Below are 18,440 nucleotides of genomic sequence, written 5' to 3'. Positions count from 1 at the left end.
TTCCACAGTACTGCCCTCTGGGAACTTTGAGGCAAGGCCTGAAAAGCATCCTCCAAATTTGAACTAAAGCCCACATGGACTTGAAGGGCAAGCTGACTGGAAACGGAAGGCCCTAAGGGAAGAGCTACTTGAAGAACTGAAAAGGAAAGCATCTGCATCTGCCAGTCTTTGGAATGAAAAGGGTCAGTGTGCCTGCTAGCAGCTGAAGGTTGGAGGGCTGGGAAATGCTGTCAGAGGGGATGTCTTACACTCCAGTGTGAAAAAACAGTACAGGATGGAGAGCTGCTGTGTAGAAAGCATCTGGAAGGGTTCAGATGATAAGAGCACAACCCAGATAGCCACCACACACAGCCTGGGCTTGGTCTGCAATGGAGGCAATGCTGACCTGTATCACCCCCCTCACCTCGCCCGTGAAACTTTACTTTGCTCCTCACAGCAGTTCCTTGGCTAATGTATTTTCATTTTTTGCATTGCAAACATTTTAGGAATCATGTAAAAAGAACAGTTACACATTACAGTTCTGTGAAATCCAAGGAGGAAACCTGAAGCTCAGTCCCTCCAGCTGCTAAATTTAAAGCATGCACTGTCAGATAACATGGACCATGGCTGCCTGCTATCTGCCAGCAGATTCCTGGGCTCTGAAAAAATTCTGGCCCTAGCCAACAAGTAATTTACTGTTACAGGACAGTAGATGATCTTACTGGCTGTTAATTAATATCAATGACTCTTAAAAGCTATGAATCCTGTGGCATTTATGCAGCCCTTTATGTAGTGCTTCCCAGCTTTAAAGCCCTTGAGAACACAAGATAGTTGCTTTTGATACTGTTTCCTACTGGAAACTGGCCTGTCTTTCATACATCCCTTCTTCAATTTTAGGATTAACTTTACAAAGATGTCAATCATTAAATTTCTCTTATTAACTTTATGTAAGTGAGGAAACCATGGTACCAGGCAAAACATAACAAGAACAGACAAAGCAGCAAAACAGCACACTGGTGGGCACCAATGAGCTAGGCTTTGCAGCAATCTGCCTGTGCTTTTCTGGTGAATTGCCTGGCCTTATAACAACAGATTATATAAAACATTGGAAAGCTTGCTAGAAATAACATGACGGCATTGGAATAAATATAGAATTACTCTACACTTTATTTTACTGCAATGTGTTTCCATAATATCCCTGTTTAAGGACTAGTCCTCAAACATTTGTACCACTGTCTGATTGTTTTCATCTGAAGTACTAAAATATATCTATATGAGGCAGCAGACCTGCACTGATGTTCTCATTTCTTTCTATCCAGTTTCCCTATGCAGATGCTAGTTTTTCACTCACCATGTGTAATTGACTTTGACTGATTCTTCCTTCATTTCCTCCATCCTACCATTTGCCTAGGTACATATTGATCTTCTTCTCCATGTCTGGAGTTGCTTCACCAGAATGGAAAGAATTTTGAGAATCTAATTTAAGCAGCCAGTCTAAAATTATGTATTTGAAAGTGGAAAGGAGAAACAACACAAAGCAGGGCAAAAGAAGAAACAAGAAACAGGGCAACTAAATTCTTCAAAGAATTCCCATTGTCCTAAGAAAGAACCAACTATCATTAAATATGTGTTTGTTATCTTGCACATTATGGGAAAATCAATCCTCATTTTCCGCCAGTAACTAAACCACTACTAACCTTAAATGGCAATCAGCACTAAAGCAATGAGTGCTTTAAGAAGGTTGTTAAAAAGAAATTAGCTGCAAAGTTGGCCTGGAAATCTCCACTGGGACAAGAGCTAAAGAGGGTGGGATCCAGACCACTCCAGGGGTGTTTTCACCACAGCTTAGGCTGAGTGGGAGTTACCATAGTTCCCTCCTTTCCCCGAACACGTTGCACTTTCCTCTGCCTCCCTTGTGTTGGCATTCATGTAACCCTGCAGCTGACTGATTTGCAGAGCTAAGACCATTCATTTCTTTATTGTAGGGTTAGTGATCTTCTGATTACATCCCTCCTAGGATTGGTGGGATGAATAGCACAGCAGGCACAAGGGAAGGAAGGCAGCATCATGCACCCATGAGTAAGAATGAAGGAATGGTCTTAGGAAGATGTAACTGCTACAGAAATAAAGCTTTAAGCCATTTTAGATGACTCATGTACGAGTTTAGTGTCTCATCTTTGACTTACGTGAACCAAATCAACGCCTTCAGTAGATACCTACCTCTATCCACTGACTGTGCATGGATATACTGCAGGAAAATTTGTGTAAAACACAGGCTCAAGTCAAGTAATAAAAATGAATATTGGATTTTACCCATAAAGGGAAATTCATAACTTCAGTGACTCTGTCATGCATGAGCCTACCCTCCCCTCAGTACCCACTAGGAGAAGTCAGCCTCACCTCCCAGCAAATGCCACTTATTAAATCTACTGATTTTATGAGAAAAATTAGAGAGCAGTTATGCGGAAAATGTAACCAAGTCATTCTCAATGAAGGAGAAGCTGGATCAAAGGGAAGTTAGAAGCGATTGGTATGACTGTGAATTAGGGGACAACTATATTCATGTACTATTTTACACAGATGAGTCAGAAGTGCTATTGGAAGAACAGATGTAAAATCTGGGCCCCAGGGAAATCAGTGGCCAAACCCTTACTGTCACTTCAGAGAGGCCATGCAGATGCACTTGTTAGACTCGGGACTCACACTAATGGTTGGCACTATGTGAGGTTTCTATATTATACTGCTATATTATACTGCTGTATTATACTGAATGTTCAGATTTGAAAATATACTTTGGCCTTTCCTTCTACCTCTTCATTTATGTTTTCAGAATTGGGATTGATCTAAGAAAATTAAAATCAGTCCCAACTCACTTAGGGGGAGAAACATCACCTTAAGGTCTGCTCTGAGTTCTCCCTGCTCCTTCTGTCACTTTCTGCACTGTACAGGCAGATGATGAGAAACAGGCTGAATTAATACATAAATAGGCACATAAATGCACACCACACATACACACTCAGACTGTTCAGGACTAAATCCTGCTGACTCATATAAGGACAACTACCCTTTGTAATTTAAGTTCCTCTTTATTCCAGAAGTAACAAGATGTATTTGCAAGAGAGTAACCTGAACTTAATATGCTGAGCAAAATAACAGCAAAAACATTCCTCTTGCACACTATATATAGGTTGCCAAGTAGCTCTGTGAGGTGACAGAAAATCATAGGTTACTCAGGAAATCACTCTTTCATCTTTAGGTGCAGTTTAATTTTTCTGTGGGCATAACCATGAAGCTCTGAGCTGGTGGGAAAAGAGGATGGCAAATTACCAGTGCTCACTACTCTATATATATCATCTATTTATCATCCCTCTCCTATGTCATCACCCTTCTCCCTTCCCTGTGCCTTTTTCCACAAAGTTCCCCCTGCCAGGCATCCCTCATAAATCAGATTTCCAAAAACCATGAGACTAGTCATGAGATCCTTAATCATGAGATGTTCCAAAACAATGAACATGGGAGCCTTCTTTTTTTTTTTTTAATTTATTTCATTTTTTTTTTAATTGGCTACTGAAACTGCAGGTGGCATCTACTGGCCCCAAGGCCAGAGAGCTCTTAGTGGTCAAATTGCAGCCCACAACAGTTGACAAGAAACGGCTGATCTGAGGAAACTCCCATTCTGATTCTCACCAGAACAGGACAATGCTATCTGATCCTTCCTAGCTCTTCATCCCACCAGCATCCTTGGTGACAGCAACTGCTTTCTGGCTGCTGGAGTCCTATATGCTCTTTGGAGGAGGAGGGCCTGAATGAAAACTCCCCATACCAAACAGGCATGGCATGGGCTAGGACTCCATCCCACTTCCTCATCCTTCCCCAACTAGCAACCAAGCTAAACTACATTTTTACAAAAGCAAGCACAGGGAAAGCAGAAGTCTCTCTATCTCGAGCTGCTTTGGTCTGTGCCCGCTGATGCACTGCACACACAGAGCTGTCACTGAAATGGTACCTAGCCCCTTCACAGTCCAAAATTAGGCCTGGGATCCTATGCACAGAACCAGCCTGAGCAAAGTTGTTCCTCTTCTCCTCACCTCCTCCTTTTCCCTGGTGACAAAACAAAGCAAAACAAAAGACACCCTGCAGGGAGGAGTGGATGGATGGACAATTTGGGATTTGTTCTTTTTTTTTTTTTTTTGGTGGTTTTGAATTTAAATGAGAAGGAACAAATGGGGAAAAAAGAAACACTGTAGAAGGATTAGTGATATTTAGGGCACATCTGTTGGAGAAATGAATTAGTCGGTGGATTCTAGAAATTCTTAGTATGCTCTCAGGATGCTATATGCTCAGCTTGAATGGCCATTGGACCTTGTGATAGAATCACAGAATCAATAAGGTTGGAAAAGACCTCAGAGATCATCAAGTCCAGCCTATTACCTAATACCTAACACCCCCTCTTATGCAACTTCCACCAGGCCTGACAGGAACAGACCACAAACAAATATCATGACTAAGTATTTAATAACTGTGATCTCTTCCTTGTACATTTGTTGAATTCTCAATCCTTAAGCTTCCACTCTGTCTTCACCAGAGAGCTTGCCTTTCATCTTCTAGCAATGAGTCCAGGAGCAGTGCAAGCATCAGAAGTGTTACAAACAGTTATCACAAGTATTGTGATTATTTTTCCCCTACAGTGCCTTCATGAGCAAGGAGGCAGACTCCCACATTAAAACACTTTCCATTTAAGAAACACTCTAATTTCAAAGTCCACCTTATGGTTTGGGAAAGAAAAAAGATAACTTAGGATTTTACAGTCCATGAATTAGTGTCAGTACCTTCAAAAAAAGCCTCAACAGGTTGTTTTGCAGAGCTGGTGTCAACTGACACAGAGGGGCCTCAGTGAAGCTTGGGTGCCATTCTCCTGGCTCAGGCAGATGAGCAGAGGTGCACACAATGCATCTAGCTTCTAGATGCCCCATGGCATTGGACATAGTCACCCCCCAGGCCCCTGGGGAAATGGTTGAGATGTAGTGGAAGAGAATGAGAAAGAAAATATCCATGTCTTCAGCCTGCCACAGCTACCTTACAACAATCCTTGATGAATGGGGTCCTTTGGGTGATTTCTTAATGTCTTAATCTTTACTCTTGGCTGATTTTACAACCACCTATAATTATTGAGACATTTGTTGTAACATACAGTGCTATCACATGGTGTCACCTCTTTTTGCATTTCACAGAATCACAGAATCACCAAGGCTGGAAGAGACCTCAAAGATCTGTAAGGTAAAAGTTTAGAGATCGCCCTAGGTTCTGCCACTCACCCAGGACTACACACAGTACAGATCCAAACAAGAGAAAAAATAAATACACTGAAATTTCCAGTTTATGTTGAGTTTATAAGACAATTTATCATAATGAAAATTGCACTGATTTGGGGCAAGATATGGTGATGAAGCAGTGTCTTTCAAAAGTCTAAGCTTTATCTCTAGATGTATTTATCAAGGGAAAAACATTACAGTAGATGTTAAAGATTAAACTCAGCTTATGCCATTGTGCCCTCAATTGGTATTATGTTTTACTTGGAATAAATGCCATCCTAAAAATCCCAGACTAAACCCAATTAGAAATCTGGAGGTGTAAGAACATAATACACATCTGCATGACATACTTTCATTCATTTAGAGAGGAATACCTTTCTCTCTATTTAACAGAAATAGTCCCCTTCTACCTTTACTACACATAGATATGAGATTATATTTTCTTTTCCCTGCATTGCTCAAGGAGAGGCACAGAAAGGAAAATGAAGGTTGGAGATGCCACAGGGGCTTGCAGGACATGTTAGCTTCAGGACAGCCTCTGCAGTCTGGTCCACATTTCCATGCCTGCCCATCTGTAGGCACTTCAGCATGGGAACTACCTCCCATGATTAGTCCTCACCTCCTTCCCGGGGCAGCAGTGAGAAAGAAAAAGGGCACTCATAGACTCAATGTGCCTCTGCCCAGATGACAAAAAAGGATTCTTTCATCACACAAAGTTTCAATTTTCAATGGGTACCATATGCCACCACACGCATCATTAGTCCCCCAAGTCTGCTCCACAGCCATTTTGGCCTCACATTTCAAAATACATGAAACTATTTACACAAATGAGGAAAGTAAGCAAGGTGTGGTGGCTGTGCCATGGGTGGGTGTGCAATAACATCTTTTATCAACAGGAACTGAGGAGCTGGAAAATCAGACAGGCTTTCAGGCACTGTCACGCTTCTTGCTTACTTTCAACCTGGTTTGCCTAAACTGCTTTCCACAGGGAACACCAAAGGGTGGCACCTCCCAGTTCCAAAATGCATAGGGAAGGGGAAAACTCTAGCACTAACTTTTGTGCAAGTTGACATCCCAAAGCAGCTAAAAACTGGAACATGCCTGCAAATAACTGACCTCAGAAAGAGATGAAGGAAGAAATGGGCTCAGCCATATGCAGAAAAGATCAAGGTCTCCCTTTCAATGGCAAACACTACTGTTTTATTTATCAGAGTCCAGCCATTATTACACTAAGATCCTGATTAATTTTCTCCATGTAGCTGTTAACAGACTTGGATGTTTAGGCTCAGAACAAGAGACAAAGCACAGAAGAAACCATCTGCTCTGGTTTACCATAGCCTGCTAGGATTAAATCACAAGCAGCTAACTGCACACCTCCATTAAAAGATGACTGCTGAGAGCCTGCATTTTGTGTTTTTCATAAATTTAGAGTTTTCTCAGAAAAATCTCATGCTCACATCTTCTGTGTAATTTAACACTATGATAAAAATGATGGTGTTTAGAAATAGGCAATTCAAACTACATCATCCCTCTTAACATCCTAGGTGGTCCCAGAAGCTTTGGTATAAAGAAGCATAATGGCCAATTAGTAAGAATAATTGAAGAGAAGCCATAAAGTATTAATAAAGCAACTGAAAAAACAAGCTTAAAGTAAATCTACTATAGTAATTATATTTTAGGAGGCTAGGATTTCAGAACTTTATAGTTTTCATTTTATATGAGAACTATTAGATTAAAAGATAAGTCAGAAGCACTGTGTAACTCTCTACTGTGGATTGTACGAGTTCAGAGGTTTTGTTTGACGGAGTTGGTAGTGCTGGCAAAAACAATCTGAAGCCCATCCAATTTCTGTTATTACTGAAGTCAAATTTTGAAAAAAAGTCAAAAATGCCCCTTTGCTTGTCAAATTAAAAGGATTAGGGTTGAAAAAAATAATCCCATAATCTTATGTTTTGGTAGCCTCAAAAATCTTTCATATGCAGGTCAGGAACATAAACTGAAAACAAAAGGCAACTTAATCAGGGAAGATGACTTTTTCCTAATGACTCCTGAAAAAGGCCTTTTAATGTCATGTAACATCTTGCTCAGAAAATCTCAAAATCAATGTATTTTTAAATCTACAGAACAAGTGAAAATTCCTAAATTTGTTTGGTTTATTTTAAATTTAAATCAGGATAATCTAATATGAATCCAGTCAGTTTCCACAGCTTCTACTTAACTCTTCTTAAAGCAATTTATGAGATTAAAATTCAGTCTTTCTTGTAAAATATGTTTTTATTTTAAAGTAACTTAAAACAAGTAGTGTTAATACACTAGTCAGTGTTAACACACTTTATTGTGTCATCTAGAATGTGTTTTACTATTAATATAACACACTCATCTTCATAATAATGTTTTCTACATTATGAACATCAGTATGCTGTCCCCTTGAAGCTGGGTGGCCCCATACAATTAAAAATTTAAGTATCTTTTAACAGTTACATTGTAAAATGCTGTATAATATCTCTTATATGGTTAGCTATGGAGAACATGAAAGACAGCCAGAAGTATCTTTATCTTGATTTTTTGAAACTGAAAATTCATGCTGATAACTGCTCGGGAAGCTGCGGTCTGGGGGCACCATGCAGTGTGTGTCGCAGAACAAAACTTGCTCCAGGAGCAGGGGCTTTGATGCAGGCACTGAACCATGATACTCTAAACAAAAGAGCATTTGCAACAACAATGAGGTTGTAGTTCCCACCATGCTCTGCACAACTGTATTGCAGAACTGTAATTATCTTGATGTTCAAGGCCATGCTCCTCAGTCTGGTGCTCAACTGTCAAATATTCAATCATAACACAAAGCACAGACAGACAAGAAACTACTTGATACATTTTTCCTCCTAACAAGACATCATCCAGATAACCTCATCTCTGCAGCCAATCATCGTCCCTGCCACTTTCCTGTTATCTGCTGATGAAAATAAAAATGTCTAACTTGGGATTTATAAATATGAACAGAACCAAATATGTTTATGATAATTCAGTCTTACTGAATTGTTAGGGTGCAGCCCAGTTTTGTATTCACAACTTAAGAGAAAAGGAGCTCCACCACTGTGTTCCTTGGAAATTAAATTTCTTTTTTGTTTTGGATGATCTAAAATATTTACTTGCAGACTTCTAGGAATTTCTTTTTTTAGCCTTCACCTCTGATTTGCTGTGAACACTGTGAGGGGCTTTCCAAAACATGAGGCACATTGGAAAAAGTATTATCTCATTATGATTTTTATCTTTCCCACAAATAACTTAAAGGCAAGCTGTTGTTTTTCTTTCTCCTCCTTTCTATTCTCACAATCTGACTGGTTTTCAGTGAGGAAAAAAACAAACCCAAAACAACTAAGAAGACACCTAGCCACTGGCCAAAAAAAAAATCACTTAAAAGGTAATTTAATATATGAGCTACCTTGACACTCAGCAAGTGTATGTTTGGGTGTGTTAGAATGCATTTGTGTGACCCAAAATTTTACTGTGCTAATCTTGCCAACATTAAACTATGATAAAAGTGCCCAAGGCATATGTCACACAAGGCTCAACTTGGCTAAATTAATAAAAACACAACTGTAAACTAGTCACAGAGAAGCTAGCTGTTGTTTAATACACTATTTTAAATACTTTTAATCAAACCTCAGTGTGTGTAGTTTCTCTTACATCAATGTTCTGCAATGTATATATATGTTCACAATTATGATGATGTGTGGGAATTTATCTGTGTAGTGAGGAGGGGTTTTACACCTACCAATAAAATTATACTACCAAGTAGCTCCACTTTGTGTAATTACACTCCATTTTCCATTTTATTTGTTTTTTAGTTACATCAGTAAAGATAAGCAAATGCATTACAATAAAGTTCTGCAAAAGCCTGGGAAAACTGCAACTGTTCACTGAAATCCCATGAATATAAAACCAGTAGTACAAGAGCCTACAACTTGCTGAACATTGATGGAGCAAGATCATTCAGAATGAAACACTCATACAACACATGAAAGACTGCAAGAAGATTTCACATATGCCAGCACAAAGGAAATCCTAAATTTAGAGTGGTTCATCATCAACCAGAATGCCAAGAGGAAACCTAAGGTGCTGTATATGTACCTCCCACTGAACACCACTTATCAATAAGCTCATATTCATAGGGCATTTTTTTGCCAAGAGGTGGGGAGGAGAGGTCAGGTGCCAGAGGCAGGCACGTACCCATGCCAGGTTAGCAGTTTGCCTTGCTTATCCAAAGCCAGCTGGCGGACGGCAAATGCAAACTTCGCTTGGCACAGCTTCGGGGTCAAACATGTTATTTTCACATCAGGGATTTAATTAGATTTGACTTCAACAAAAGAGACTGAAGCCAATGCTAGCCACGGCAAGAGGGCTGGACTAGTAGATCTTCAAAGATCCCCTCCAATCCAAACCATCCCATGATTATGCCTGGCCATTAGGGCTTGATATTAAATACTACACTGTAAAAGAGCTGGGACAGCGCTTGTTCAGCAGCAGCAGGCCTCTCCTATCTGCAACCTGATTGACTTCACACTACACAGAATGCAGTTAAGAACCTACCTTCTCTTCATGTTGTAACATAATCTCACATCAATGGCCATTAATAGCAAATAGGTGTAAAAATGCCATCATCAGCATGGAACCATCCTCAACCAGGTTATTGCCCAAGTTCTCTGGGTACTGAATTTTGCTATATGCTATTTGAAACTATCAACAAAGGGAGAGAAAGTGTAAAATCATAATTGATAAAATCTGCAGGTGACAAATTAGGAGAGTGGCTAAGTGAAGAGAAGAAAAGGCCAGCTACACAGCCATCTTAAGGAGAAGCAAAAGAAGATAAGCTGTGATCAGTAATGAGGGTTTCTTAGAGTGTGAACTGTTTGGAAGAGCTGAATTCACAAGTATATTGGAGATGAATTACTAAGGTAGCTCCTGAAGCCAGGTTTAAGCTATTACACTGGTGTGTGATCTGCCGCCTGATTTTACAAAGCACCCATCACGCCTCCACTGTGGGGGAGCACCCAGTAAGAACAGAAGTCTTGTCAAACCATTCTAAAACTAATTAAAAAGAACAAACACAACATTAAGTCTGTAGCTTGGTTTCCACATGACATCAAAGGACTTTAATCAGTGCAAGCATTTCTACAGGCAAGGAGGCTAAGATGTGAGGCTCCAGAGCTGGCATCTGAAGCCCCTGCACTGGTACCATCAGCAGTTTTGCTGAATCAAAGATCATCCCATGTGCTCCATCTTGGGGTGGGAGGCAAGGAAGGGTTTGTACATGACTGGAAAAACTTCCAATTTTTAAACAGTAGCTAGTTTATGCACATCAGGATAAAGGTAATGTGATAAAACTGTTTGCTTGGGTTTATGAAAAGGCATAGCATATTGTTGCAAAGGCTGCAGGCCATTTACACCATTTGAGAACTAAACTGTCAACAAATGCACCGCAATAATCCAATTAGAAAAGGCTTTTTGCATCCTGACAAGTGAACATAGGTTCAGGATTAGCCAAAGGACATATCCGCCAGATAAAAATCCACCTATAGAATGGTAGGCTTTTTCAGTCTGTCCTGTGTATCTGATATAAACTCCAGATTTCCAACATTCATCTCCTGTGACTTGGTGACATGGACAGGAATATTATCAATGGAAACACTAGCAGACTTCAGCTTTTGACTGTATTATATAAAAATAGAATTTTATTCTGGTTTTATTATATCAGTTATCTTCTGGACCAAGCAGTCATACAGTTACACTATCTGGACCACAGCCTCAGGCCCAGCCCAGTACCACTTGGGTCCAGCCAAATGGCTGCGGCATGCTGGCCCCATTCCTGCACACATGAATAGTAAGCCTTGCATTAAAAATAAACAAGGACACGTTTTAACATGCGCAATAAATCCCAAAGCTAAACACAGTGGGCGAGAGGGCATGCAGGCTTCTGTTGAGAGCCGGTGTCTTTTCATGGGGATCTCCCTCAAGTTTCTAGCCATGAGCAGCTCAGGAATAACCCAGAAGAGCTGCCATAGCTCTTCTCTAACTTCTCTAACTGTCTCTAACTGTTTTTCTGTGACCTGGAAGAGATGAAGATGCTGTGCCTCAGGTTTCTTCCCTTTGGTGAGGGGGGTTGCACTCTCTTACTCAAAGGGATGTCTCATAGTCTTCCTTTGCTGTTTAGAAACTATTTCAGAGTCCACAGCAATCCTTACCTGAGAAGTGTTTCATACAGGTACAGCTGTAAGGATAATCTTTGTTCAGCCTTGCTGTCATAAACCCATGGATTTTCATAAGCTAAACAAGGAGTTAAAAATGCAGTAAAAGGACCATGAAGGAATCAAGATTTGATGTACTGGACTTGGCTGTTATACACCTGTGATTCCACTGCTCCAGCAGAGCTGCAGAAATGTAACCAAGAGTGGAATTTCAGACCCTCTCAGCCAAGGTAAAACATTCATTACAGGTACCCTGGCTGCCAGATTCCTCTACTTGAAAGATGAAATTATCCCAAATAAATCTCTCTGGCCTGAAAAATGAGAATTTGGTATCAGACTGTGCTAGGAATTACTATCTGAAGAAAGGATGTAAGTAAAGATAATGCAGAAGCAAATTTTCCCATTTACTTTTAGTGCTATATGTTTGCTAAAGCAAATGCTAAGAACTTGCTAAACAACATGAATAAGGATTTCTGGCACAACACTGAGAAAATAGCTATAATTACCTTCCCATGACACAAAGTCAGAATTCACAGAGGCCTTGTTAGGTGTCATGATTCCTTATGTCAATATGGTATCACAGAAATAAATTAGGATGAAAAAAGTGTAACACGTAAAAGATCTCTAATTGCTGTATTTGATTACTAGAAGATTTATAACTGCTTAAGATCTCTCCCTTCTCTGAAGTGAAATCCAAGGAGAGATGCAGAGGACAAAGGAAATTCTCTGACAATCCTTTTCCTTAGAAATTGTGCCTTGCCAGGAGTTATGTAGCAGAGGAGGCAAAGAGAATGTCATATGCTAAGTTGAACTGTGGGAATAGTAAATCTCTTGCTTATTTCAGGAGTTAGGGGTTTTTTTGTTGTTGATTTTGTGTTTTTTGTCTTCTCACTGGAGTGCTTTTGGTCTGTGCCAAGTAAATTTTACTTTGGAAGTGTGACTGTAGAGAAGAACAGCCAAGGTGACTACTAAGCAGAAGGACTGTGGGCACTGAACTGAGGTGAGAGCTGTGGTAGCTGTGGGTGCAAGAGGCACCAACACATAACAGAAATAGTGGCAATTCACATCCGAAAAAGCTGTAACTTCTGTTTGCAGTGGTATGATCCATAGGAGACACCAGGATGAGGCTGGAAGTACAGCTCATTTGCCAACCACTGTGGCAACCATGCTTCCAAAACTGGTGCAGATGACATGATGCCCCTGGTGAGTACAGATAATTTGTCTTTTCTCCAAGCCTTCATCTGTAGCTCATCTCAACTGCTTCTGCTGCGCTCAAAGACACGTGAAGTAAAGCTGGAAAAATTACCCAGGCTTTCCACAGTGTTCAAATTCATTAAATTTGTTTTCTTAAATTACATCCTTTAACCCTTGAGCCATGCATATAGCTTCCTGCCATCAATGGCACATTTTTTCATATGTACATTGTTCACTTCCCAACACTGATTTGTATATAAAGAAGCTGAAGGCGCTGAAGTTCTGAAAAGAACCCCATGAAATTCTTGAACCCCATGTCCTTCTTCACTCACCTCCTTACATCATAGGAAGTGAATTTCAAATCACCCCAAACTAGCCAGTAATCAGGTTTCAGAAATATCTTGTAGAAGCTCAGTTTACCTTTGTGTCCGTAACAGAAGACTCCTGAAGACAGAGAAACTTTCATCATGTATAAATGACTAACAATTACATCAAAACAAATGGAGAGCTTCAAAGTGGGGTGGAAAAACAGGGGGAAATTCCATCTGATTAAGATAGGACATAATTATCTTCTACAGGAAATAAATGGTGTATTTTTAACAGGTAACTAGTTGGATAGATTCAGTACAAGGTTATGATAGTGTAGTGATTTCTTTGAGCTGCAGTGTATCTCTCCAGAGAGATGACAGATCTTAGTATTTTCTTGCAATTATTTTTCTGTGTAAGGCTCTTAATTGGGAAATGGAAACATGAGAGCTTCCAGAGTAGGCTGCACTTCATTGACTATTACTACTTGTATTTCATTTTTTTACAATTAATTCAAAGAATCATAAGTACTTCATACTGGTATGCTATATACTGATTTAATACTGTGGTAACATTTCAGTAATAACAGAATCTCCCAACTGTGAGCCCTTACTCGGCTCATTCTGATTACCCACCACTGCATTCTGCGAGCTATTGAAACCAACCTATGCTGTTTAAATATGCAATAGATGTAAAAACTATAAATATTTATAAGCAAGCAGAAAACACAGTACTATGATTAATAGATATGCACAACTTGCAAAGGGATATGAATGTGTTTTAAAAAAGGACAAAAACTGGAGTTAAAATAACAATTCTTAAAGGAGATTGGGATGAGGTTCAATAATGTGTCTTCATAAAATATTTCTGGTAACAGATAATATTTTGCACTTTGCTCTGCAAAGGGAATGCAAGTCAACCAACTAATGACAACCACATGTGGGCATGTTAGTTTTGATGCAAAAAATACTGTCATGCAACACAGTGCCTACAGGCACTAATGGTAATGTAAACCAACCACAGAGCAGATACTAAATTTCTACTTACATCAATTCATTCAGCAATAAACCAGAAACATTCAATAATAATTTCCAAGCTCTCTTGATCATGGTCAGGTGTGTTTTCCGCTGGCCAATCTGACTGTGACCATGACCTGAACTGTACTTCCAATGAACATAGCAGTTTTCTCACTGAAGTGTAGTTAACTCTGACACCTAACGATGGAAAGGCGGTGCTCACTTCTTAACTTCTGATCACTTTAATATCCTGGCAGCAGGTCAGTTAATTTTTAATTCAAAAACTACATACTGAAAATATAGTTACAGAGGAAATCTTTTCTTTGTGGGTGAATAATTTGGTGCTTCTCCTCTAAACATGTACCATGTCTGTTCTAACTACAGGGTTAATTATTAAATGTGTTCATCAATCATTATTACTCTCTTTAAATTTTAAAGTATATTTAGCCTTTTTCCCTGAAGGTTTGTAATGCAGGAATGCATGCTATTTCAAAACCTAAGACACAAATGTATTACCTCTATTTATATGCATATCATTGTTTAATGAAACTTGCCACTTCAAACCATTCCTATCTACAGTATCATAGTACATAAATACACGACAGGAAATCAACTGGTCATAAAATCTATTCTGTTGTGTTCAGTGCTGTATGTAATGGATAATGGACTTCATAATGCACTTTACTGTGAAGTCATTCATGAGAGGTTTGGCAGGAAAATCACCCTTCAACAAAGACCAAATATCCCAGCCATCTCACAGCTCCATTTGGGCTTTCATTGATCAGGCACAAAGTTTGTCCACATCTCCTTAGGAAAGCCCTGCTGCACTAAGCCCCACTCTGACTTCATGGAGCACTGCCCGACCCCCTTGCTGGGGAAAGCGCAATTCACCTACTGCTGCCAGGTCCCTGCTCACTGACTTTCTTTCTCCTTCCATCATTGCATTTTTAACTACAGCCCTGATCCAAAAGCCACAAAAGTGAAGAAAAAACCTTTCCACCTAGAGTGCTGAATCCAGCTGATCAGCCATACACATCATCTACATTTAAAAAATTAAGGTTTTCAGTCTTTTATAACTACAGTTAATGAGAGGCTGGCAGGGGTCACAACAGACACTGGTAAGCCATCAGTGTCAGTTATATCCAGCAGCGTATCAGTGCAGAATGCCTAAATGTGTGTGTGTGCCATTTCAAATACATAATAATCCTCCACACTTTACTGAAGCACCAGGATGCATTCAGCTAATATTCTTTCATAGCTTCTCAGGAGTATTTGAGAAGCAACACTTTGATCTTTATTAGCTGCCAAGTCCATGATGAGGCAAAGTACGTTCCTCAGCAGGCTGCTGGAGATAGGCCTGGAAGCAGCCACATCATTCTGAAGTTTATCTCAACACTTACAAACTGGAGCTGACTTGCAGTATTTCCCATAAATGTGTATTATTGCAGTTGCTTGAGACCATGAACCATCTAAAGGACTGCTTAGGGGCCAGGAAAGTGTTAAAAAGCAAACCTGTGAAACAGGGGATGTGTCCCACCTTTTTCCTTCCAGACAGAGGAAATGTGTTTGTGTAAAGCACTCTGAGCAGAAATCCACACAATGCATATTGCTTCAGTAGGTTTTGGGCTCCCTGAATGATATGAAGTAAGACATCATTCCTACAACCATGCATGCAGAGATATGGTACTCAACCTAAGTGGTGTGTGACACCCACAAGCCTTTCCCTGACCAGAAGGCAGTGCCAGTTTTTCTCCCTTTGACTACTAAGAATGTCAGCAATTTCAGCTTGACACAGAGCTTGCCTGGCTGACAGTCTAACATATAAATCATGGGTCAAAGATAAGATAAACACATACCAGTGTAGTCCTCGTAGCATTCACAAGTGTAGCCCCCTTCTCGGCTCCGACATAGCCCGTTGCTCCCACAAGGGCTGGAGTAGCAGAGGTCAATCTCCGTCTCGCAGTAGTCGCCCGTGAAACCTGGGGGGCAGCGGCACCGCAGCCCATTGATGGGGTGGATGGGGCGGAACAGGACAGTGTTGGAACTGATGAACGGGGCTGAGCTGTCAAACTTCAAGACAGACACGCACTTCATGTAGTTCTCACAGGGCTCACGCAAGCAGATGTTGTCATCAAAGGGCAGCACCCTCTGTGTGGAAATCATGGTTAGCAGGGTCCTGTTGAGGTAGATCTGCTCCTGCAGGTCCTCAGAGGGAAAGAACTTGTTTCGAATGCCACCGGGGAGCAAAGCTGAGAAGGTCACATTCAGGATATTGGAGCTTACATCTGTGTCATTTTGAATATTGAAAACGAAGATGCCATCCTTGGCAGTGGAGAGCACTGTTGCCACTCCCTCCACAAACAGGGACAGAAGGGGAGAAAGGAACCTCTCCTGGGACATGTTCTCCAGCCGTACTGTGATGCTGTTGGTAAGCATATCATCCGTGATGATGGTGACACGCAGGGTGCAGACTGCTGTGACACTGTGGACACCATCTGAATGGAAGAAAGGTAACAGTGATGTCAGAGAGCAGGCTTCAAACTACAGACAAAGATGCTCCTGAAGTCTCCTGGAAATAAAACAGACCTGCAAGGCATTTCAGGGCACCAGGATGGGAGAGGAAAATATGTCCACCATCTGCCTTTACTCAGGAAAACAATAAAATTGCAACTCAGAGGACACGAGATATCTCAGAGAGTACAAAACACCTGGACAACATCTTGGGCAAAAAGCTGGTAAAGGTTAGTGAGTAAAGAGATAACCTAAGAGCCCCAGGACAACCAAGGGGAAGGGGGCTCTCATAACAGAGACCGAATGGATCTTTGTACGAGTCACTGCTAGTCCACAACCAGTGCTGGGAAGCTGTTGATTTGCACAGCACTACTACTATCTTCCTCAGGCTTGGTATCAGGCTTAAGGAGCCAGAATGATGCACTGACAGAGAATTATAACCCGAGCTTTAGATAAAAGTCACCTAAGGAAACAAGTCTTCATATTTGAACATCTGAACATCTTAATTTCTCACATTTAACTTCTTCAAAATACTTTATGAAAATTAGAAAAGAATTACCGAATAAAATATGCCTGCAGTAAAAAGCCAACATTTAGAACCATTTTATCCTTCCTTTAAAGCATTTCTGATATTACTGCAGATGTTCTGCAAAAAAACCCCATAAATATATAAAAATAGCAGTAATATTTGACACTCAATTGAGAGATGCCTCTGTAAAATATCACTATACCCTGAGGGTTACAGTAGTGCTTTGAATGTTCACATTCTAGGGCATTCTGTCATTAAACATAACTGTGACATGGTGAGTGCTGTAATTAATCCAAAATCAATGTGAACATGGAATGGAAAGTTGTGTCATCACTGAAACCATACCACTTAGTTTAATTGTCTCCTTGGTTAGTATTATAGCATCATCTAGAAACCCCAGAAGAGGTCAAGACTGTCTTCTGAAAGGAAATGTTCCTTCTAAAGGTCTCACCAGAAATGGGTGAGTTCATCTCATGAGTGATATGAAGTGGTTTGAGTGGCAATATAACAGGTCCACAGTAGGGTTAAGAAGTGAATCCAGTTCACTTAGGTCACAGTTCAGTGTCATATTCTTGACCCAAATTATCCCAGAAGTAATTGTTTCACAAGTAACCTGTGATTACATTTATTTCAACTAAACTATAAGGTATGTGCAGAAATGGATTTTGAGTCACATAAAAGTAAAATTGCAGTGGAAACTGCATTTGAATCAATCTAAACCCAGTGTGACATCAAAATTGATACAGATTGCTAAAGGTAATTTTCTTAAGGCTTATTATTGCAAAGTCTCTTATAAAATGTCTTTCAAGAACAGAAAGTTTAGAATGCTTCTCCTCCTATTCACTGTCACTGCTATACCTCAACTACTATTTTGTTTTAAAAAGAAAGGTATTGTTGGAAGATTTTCTCCTCCAACAATATGGTAACAATATAGTAAAGTACAGCAACATAACTAACCAAATGGCTTTTGACTCCCTCCTTCTGATCAAGTTGGCTGTTAAAGCTCAGCTGTTGACTTTTTTCCACACTGAAGAAGCTTTCAGGCAAACAGAAAAATCTTTTCTCCTCTGTGTTACTTTACTACTGCTGAGCTAAAACCAAACAGTCAGAAGAGGCTGTTTTTCAGGATGATATGTTTGATGTGTCCCTTACCAAAGCTGGTGCACCAACTATAACTTTCTACCAAGTTTACAGAAATCTTTTATCTCCCCTTCCTCAGGCTTCTCCTAGAAACACGTAGTTTCATCAAGACCTAAAGCAACCAAAATGACTGGCAGCCAAAATTCTCATTGCAACCTCCTCCTGTGATGTCTGTGGATTTGTGGCCAGCAGACAGCACAGGATACAC

The 18,440-nt window shown here is 40.2% G+C and overlaps 1 protein-coding gene across 1 annotated transcript in view; it reads right to left on the bottom strand.

Moving 5' to 3' along the window:
* CELSR1 (cadherin EGF LAG seven-pass G-type receptor 1) overlaps positions 1 to 18,440 on the bottom strand; it is a 171,073-nt gene that overhangs the window by 83,684 nt on the left and 68,949 nt on the right. The window contains exon 2 of the mRNA XM_068166429.1: positions 15,909 to 16,547. Within this exon, the coding sequence (XP_068022530.1) occupies positions 15,909 to 16,547 (639 nt within the window). The remainder of the gene's footprint in view (positions 1 to 15,908; positions 16,548 to 18,440) is intronic.

This window comes from Melanerpes formicivorus, unplaced genomic scaffold (assembly GCF_026170545.1).
Source record: "Melanerpes formicivorus ecotype bairdi unplaced genomic scaffold, bMelFor1.0.p_v2 SCAF_3, whole genome shotgun sequence".
Lineage (NCBI taxonomy): Eukaryota > Metazoa > Chordata > Aves > Piciformes > Picidae > Melanerpes > Melanerpes formicivorus.
Note: the sequence above shows the minus strand (reverse complement) of the source record. Positions and strands in the feature narration are given on the sequence as shown.